This window comes from Engraulis encrasicolus, chromosome 23, assembly GCF_034702125.1.
Source record: "Engraulis encrasicolus isolate BLACKSEA-1 chromosome 23, IST_EnEncr_1.0, whole genome shotgun sequence".
Lineage (NCBI taxonomy): Eukaryota > Metazoa > Chordata > Actinopteri > Clupeiformes > Engraulidae > Engraulis > Engraulis encrasicolus.
The window spans coordinates 4,741,267-4,748,766 of NC_085879.1; the positions used below are offsets into that span (position 1 = coordinate 4,741,267).

The window sequence follows — 7,500 nt, forward strand, 5'->3', positions numbered from 1 at the left end:
ATGTCTGCTTGCAATATAGTCCTTGAAATTCCAATGCGTAAATGTCCAATATTCACCTCTGTCTTCGTTTATTTTTCCCATCCCCTCTTCCCTTCTGATTTTCCTTCCCTCTCTCCTCTCTACTTCCCTTCTTCTGTCTCTTGGCAGTACTGAGGTTCCCTGAAGACATGCCGAAAATGAGGCCTTTCCAAAGGCGTCTGCTGCTCTGCCTGACAGTGCTGGTTCTACTGGTTGCAGCTACATGCGAAGGGGAGGTGCTGATGATTCCGAGGGCCAAGGACAGCACTCCGCTGCGCTTCACCCATCACCTCTACAACGCCACCATTCCTGAGAACTCTGCCCCCAAGACCTACGTGCAGAGTTCCACGCGCATGGGGATCGTGGTGGCCGATGCCTTCTGGGACGTCCGGTACAATCTGGTGGCCGGCGACGACGACGAGCTCTTTGCGGTGGAGGAGGTGAACGTCGGAGACTTCTGCTTCCTGCGTGTCAAGACGCGGAGCGGCCACTCGACCGTGCTGAACAGAGAAGTCAGGGACGTTTACACCATCACGGTGGAGGCCGTCGAGAGCACGCACAACTTTCAGGCCTGGACCAAAGTGTCGATTCAAGTCCTTGACACCAATGACCTCAAGCCGCTGTTCTACCCGGCGTCGTACAACGTGGCCATCAAAGAGGATACACCTTTAAAGACGAGCATAGCTAAAGTCAGCGCAACCGATGCTGACCTGGGCATAAATGCAGAGTTCTATTACTCTTTTGACAGCAGGGCCCATCCGTTTGCTGTCGATCCATTCACAGGAGTTATTACACTCGTCAAGAACTTAAACAGCAGTCGCAGGGACCGATATGAGCTGAAGGTGCTCGCCGAGGACAGGACAAAGAAGATCTCTGGTGTCCAGAAGTATGCCAATAACGCACGGGTGATTGTTACAATTACAAAAGACACCACTGACAGTTTGCCATTGCTTTCCTCATTTTCAGTCAAGGGAGCCATGCTGGATAGTGACAAAATACATGTCGATATTCAAGTTAAGCCTCAACCACTTCAGATAGAGACATTGAGCATTGTGTCAGGGGATCCTGAACAGTGTTTCCAGGTTACCCCATCCAATGTGCAAGGCAGTGACTTTCAAATCCTCTCAACGAAACGAATAAACTGGTTCCAAAATCCATTTGGACTGAATTTAACTCTTCAAGCAAAGGATGGAAGCAGCCCCCCTCTATTAAGTCCAAAACAAGAGATACACATCCCCCCGCCACCAGTCAGCCCACTGAAATTCGAACAGGATGTGTACTATACAACTCTTAGTGAATTTGCTCCCATCAAAAGTCACGTAGTTAGAGTGACGGCAACCCCAATGCTTCCAAATATTACATATCGCTTGAAAAGTATAGATGGAAGCAATAAATTCCACATGAACCCTAAAACTGGTGTAATTGTAACGTCCGAGACAGTTGACTTTGAGAAAAGGTCTCGCTACGACTTAGTTGTGACCTTGAATCAGGGTGAAGCCGAGGCCCGTGTCATTGTTGACGTCACCGATGAAAATGACAACGCCCCCATTTTCACCCTCCCCTCCTATCAGGTCAGTCTCTCTGAAAATGTCCCAATAGGAACCAGTGTGTTGGCTGTCACCGCCATTGATGTTGACCAAGACAACAACGGATTTGTGACTTACGCCATCGCCAACACCGCTCCGGTCCCGTTCACCATCGATGCATTCTCTGGTGTGGTAGTCACCACCGAGGAGCTGGATTATGAGGTCATGAAGCGCTGGTACCACCTCCGGATTTGGGCCTCGGACAGTGGCAGCCCCTTTAGTCACGTGAGTGAGGCAGTGGTCACCATCACCATGAGTAATGTCAACGACAACACTCCACTGTTCGAGATGGCAAATTGTAACGCCTCTATACCGCCAGACTTTGCCGTTGGTAGCGCTATCGGCCAGGGCTTATCTGCAGTTGACCTGGACGAGCTGCTCCAGGTCAAGTATGCCATCGCCTTTGGGAACGACGAGGAGCTGTTCGCCATCAACCCCACCAGTGGGGTCATCACGCTGGCGAAGCCAATCAACACAGACCCTGAGGAAGGCCAAGCTCTGACTTACACTTTGAAAATTATTGCAACAGATGGCAAGTACAGCTCTGACCCGACTAAAGTCACCATTAATGTCAACAGTACAGTCAAGGAGGCTGTTATGCACTGTCAGGAGACAGGGGTTGTCAAACAGCTGACAGATAAGCTAATTGAATCTATCAAACCTGTGCTGTCAGTGCAAGATGAGGAGTCCTACTCAGACGTTCACATTATTAACCGTCACTCACCAAAGTTTGCCGTAGGCACTCCTGGTACCATCGATGTTAAAGAGGACACTCCAATCAACACCACTGTCCTTCACATCAAGGCCCATGACGAAGACACAGGGTTTAATGGCAAGTTAATCTATGCCATCACAAATGGGAATGAGAACGGGTGCTTCGCGATGGACATTTTCTCTGGAGAGATTTGTTTAATTTGCTCTCTAGACAGAGAGTCGAAGGAATTTTACATTCTCAATATAACAGCTTATGATCTCGGCACACCCCAGAACTCTGTGTGGAAGTTTCTGGCTGTGAATGTTTTAGATGTCAACGACAGTCCACCACGATTTCAGCAGCCTAGATATGTCGTAAGCATCTCAGAAAACGCAGAACTACAGACAAGTGTCTTCCAAGCGCAGGCTGTAGACTTGGACCTGACTGACAATGGAATCATCCGATATTCTTTGTTGACACAGACAGAATTGTTTCGGGTGGATGAGGAAACTGGTGAGGTCAGCGTGGCAGGGCGGCTGGATAGGGAGGTCACGCCAAGGCATGACCTCCGAATTGAGGCCAGAGATCAGGCCAAAACAGACCCTCAGCTCTTCTCAGTGTTGGATTTGGTGGTGGTCTTGGAGGACGTCAATGACAATCCTCCGAGATTTGCTCCCAAAATCCACCGGATTAAGGTCCCTGAAGACGTGCCTGTGGGAACGGTGCTGCTGTGGGTTGAAGTCTTTGACCTGGATTTGGGCTCGGGCAGGCTAATCAACTACAATCTTAAAAACAACGAGAATGGGATCTTCTTGCTTGACACCTCGACTGGATCACTGACACTGGAGAAGGAGTTGGATTACGAGAGGAAGCAAATGTATAATCTGACCGTCCGAGCGGTTGACCACGGCCAGCCACGCTCGCTCTCCTCCTCCTGTTTCATCGAGGTGGAGGTGCAGGACGTGAATGAGAACCTCAACAGTCCTGCCTTCTCAGAGTTTGTCTACACTGCTCAGGTGGCAGAGGACTCTGCAGTGGGAACTTCTGTTTTGACTGTGACTGCTGTAGACCATGACGCGGGCAGAGATGGAGTCGTCAGATACTTCATCCAAGATGGCTCTGGCCTTGGAGTCTTCACTGTCGATGAGGAGACAGGTACACTTCACATTTTTTCCCATCCAGTTGCATATGAGCTCCTTTGTTCTCTTTGTTTAAAACGTTTTTCATGCTTTCATGCACATTTTAGAAAGGATGATTCAAATCTACAATACTTCCATGTGGCCTTCATCTCTATGCAACAGTAATCTACTGTAAAGGCCTGTTTCATACCAGTGGTTAAGGATTATGGTAGTACAATAGGAAGGAAATGTTATGCATTTTAAGATATCTACACAGAATGTTTAAAACAAATTCTGTTTCTTAATGTATTATGCTTAGTGTGTATGCTTAGTAGTGCTCTGCTCTATTAGCACCCCAATCCTCTCAATTAATCTTTAGTTGTCTAGTTTTTTGGTGGTACAACCTTCCCAATGGTAACTTATTATTTCCCTCTTTCCATGCTCTATCGCCTCTCATCACTTCCATTGTTTGCCAGGTGTGATTCGAACGTTGGAAACTCTGGACAGAGAGACCACCACACACTACTGGTTGACCATTTTTGCCACAGACCTTGGCACGGTGCCCCTGGTGTCGTGGACAGAGGTCTATCTGGAGGTTTTGGACATAAATGACAACCCTCCCCAATTCTCCCAGCCCATCTACTTTGCGTCCATTCAAGAGAACCAACCCCCGGAGCAGTCTGTGGTGCAGGTGTCTGCCACAGACATGGACATGTCATCAGAGAACAAGCTGACCTACCAGATGTTGGATTCACAGAGAACTTACTTTTCCATCGATCCTACTACAGGTACAGTGACAGTATCTTAAGCAGTGATGGGCAAAATGGATTCATCATTTGAAGGGCTTATTTGCAAAACGGTGTATATCCATTTTGTAGAATGTTGGGAAATTGACCTTTTGTATTGGGCATTCCATTAAATTGCATTGCAAAATGCATTTCACATAGGTTAAAAACGTATTTTCTCAAACGAATTGAATGGTAAGAATTCACACATTGGTGATAGGCCCTCTGAACAGTCATTTTCAATAATAAAATGCAAAAGTCAAAAAATGGAGATACACCGTTTTGCAAATAAACTCTTCATTTACAGTCTAGTGCACACACTGTATTCCAAATGACCTTGTTTTACCTGTCTGTCAAATTAAACCAGATGATCATTCAACCAGCTAATCACCTGGGTGAATTGGACAGACAGGTAAAACAAGTCATTTGGAATATGTGGCACTGGATTGTAACTAATGAATCAGTTTTGCCCATCACTGATGAGTAACAACAGGCCTTTTTGCTTTCAAAGCCATGCTTAAATAGTATTACTTAAGAAAACAGTAGTGGTACAGGGTATATGGATTGTTGGTTGTGGCAAAATACTGTAGATGAAAATGATAAACTGTCACCTATTAGGTAAAACTTTAGGTGAGGTAACTAAAAATAAGCTAAATGACATACAGTATGATGACATATACGATGACATATATTTCTTGAGGTTTACCTTTTCTTTCTGTCATTTATGTATTTTACTGTATGGGGTTCAAATGGCACCTCTAAATAATAGACAATCTGTATCGCGAGCTCCCCAATTTTGTGTCAAACTATGCACAAAATCAATGGATATGTTGAACATGTATTGACCTCTTCACACAAATCCAGCATAACTACACCTCACTAACGGCAGTCATAGTTATATAGTTATATAGTCATCTTTAACTAGCCAGATGTTGAACCAATTGGCTAGCTTAGTGCAAGCCTACATGCCTAATCAGATCTGACCTCCCGTGTGCCTAACTGCTGCTTGTGGAAGGGTAGCCTGTGCAAGGGTCTCCGTCTTTGAAGAGCACCCAGCGAAAAGTAGAGTGACATGAACCAGGATTGCAAGCTTGTACTTGCCTGTCCTCAGCCTCCTGTGGTTTTGTTGGCTTGCCGGCCCTGCCCAAGGGCAGTTCAGAGGGATTTGTCGAGAGGAGAAAAAGGAGTTTACCTCCTGCTGAGGTGACGTGACAGAGCCACCTCTTCAACTTTTAAGACAGAGCACCACAGCTGTGTACTTCGTTTTAAATCAAGGCCACAGCTTTCCTTTAGTGTCTGTCTGTTGTGACCAGGTAAAACAAACAAAGAAAGAAGGTGTCAGTTAATCTTGAAATGTCACTTGAATATATAGAGTGTCTTCCCCAGTCTTTGTTTTGGAGGCGAGGCGAGGACATTTTTTCTTTAGAATAAAAAAACACACTCTGAAGTGTGAGTTAAATTAAAGCTAAGCATTGGTTTTTAGACAAGTTTTCAAGTTAATACTGTTCTCCTAATTCATGCCTGAACAGGCAGTTTTGTGACTCAGGTTAGATGAGAGGCTGTGACTCACAATAAGGAACCGATCCAACCCCATTTACCACTTCCCACTCAGTAGAACAGGAACAAGCCTTCCTGTCAGGAAGAAAGATAAGGCAAGGTGATTCAGACTTCAACAGACGAGATGAAACTTTCTTTAAGTTTCAGAAGATTAACCCCTTTGCGTAGAGCCAATGTTATGACCTTATTGTCAGGAAAAATGTAATGGATATGTCTTAATCTGTTACTTAAGGCTCTCGGTAATGTCATAGCAATGTTGTTATGATGTAGTTGAGTATTTTCAGCAAATAGTGAATAGGCCTGCCGGCGACCCCATCGTCACTAAGAGTTTCTACTTCTTCTTTTCTTCTTTTTCTTCAATTATTGTTATTTGCATCATTTTCATATCAACAACAACATTCTGTCACTTGGGAGGAAGTGTCCATATGCACATACAATAAACACATGAGGGTATACTGGCTCTCTCTCCTCCTTCAGGGTGGATGTTAATGGTATAAACAGACTGCATCTCTGCTCCAAACAGAGATGGCTGTAAAAGTCTCAGCTTGGTTGTGCAGAAGGTCGTAAATAAGTGGCTCACCCCCATGGCTGCTGTCTGCTCTCCTACTTACTGCCTGCGGGACACCAACACCTCCCCACCTTCCCATGTTTATTGTCACCGTGGTAGACGTGGCCATTCTCGGAAAAGACACAGTTTGCCCCCATCCCCACCACAACCACTACCACCACCATTTGTCTTTTGGATATCGCTTATTTAGCTGTTCTTTTTCCCAACTTCGAGCATTGAGACAGAGAAGCAGTTTGCTTCTTAGCAACTTACCGAAGGCATACACAGTGTACTCATTCCTCCTCACTTGTGACTTTGGCCTCAGTGGGGAATCTTTGTGGACATCTAACGCATTTTCTATTTATTTAGTCAAAAGTGTGTAGTTGTAGGCAGCTGGATTTATTTAACCATATGTCAAAGTTTGAATTGGAGAGCAGCTAGACTTCCTGCGGTGGGATCTCAAGGCCTTATTATCCCCTCTGCCATCCCCTTGCTTTCAAAAGGGGGACGGGAAAAAGCAATACATTTCAGTAGAGAAGAAAAAAATGTCATTACCAAGAAAGCACACAACAAGGTTTGACTACCTGTGAGCCATAATGGCATTGTGTATTACATTGCTTAAATTGTTTTGTTTTGTCCTCTGGTTGGACCATTCTCTATCTGAGTGTATTGGCTGGGTTGAAATCAGGGGTGAAAGTAGATGGGTGCGCACAGGTGCGTACCGGTGTAAAATGTACTGCTGGTGCGCAGTACCTGTAAGAGAATAGGTTTAATGCTGCCCCAAAAAATATATTTAAGTAGAAAACACAAACAACCACACTCTGCCATTTGAGACAAGTGTCGGATGAAGAGACATCTGAAATATTTATGCAGATATAGATCTACAGTGCACATGTTTGTCTTTGTTTGTTTATTGTTTGTTTGCAGGGGTGGTGAGGTTGCACTGGTAAGGAACGAAAACGACTTTCACCTCTGGTTTAAATATACCTTTACTGGGTTGTTGTGTTCACCGAAGGTCCTCAGATAAACCAGGAATGTAGAGATACACCATGTGCTTTCTTTTGTGGCTTTTCTTTTTGTAGGTTTGTGTTTGAATGATAATCCTCGCAATCTCGTTCCCCTCATTTTATTGCATTGCAATTTGTTTTCCTCATATCATTGCTTTGCCATTTCCTGATGTGAACAGTGAACTTAG

The 7,500-nt window shown here is 45.0% G+C and overlaps 1 protein-coding gene across 2 annotated transcripts in view; it reads left to right on the forward strand.

Annotated features, from left to right (window-relative positions):
* fat2 (FAT atypical cadherin 2) overlaps positions 1–7,500 on the forward strand; it is a 72,811-nt gene that overhangs the window by 8,154 nt on the left and 57,157 nt on the right. For both annotated transcript variants that reach the window (XM_063190181.1, XM_063190182.1), the window contains exons 2-3: positions 148–3,453; positions 3,893–4,204. In XM_063190181.1, coding sequence (XP_063046251.1) covers positions 168–3,453; positions 3,893–4,204 — 3,598 coding nt within the window. In that variant the 5' untranslated portion in view covers positions 148–167. The remainder of the gene's footprint in view (positions 1–147; positions 3,454–3,892; positions 4,205–7,500) is intronic.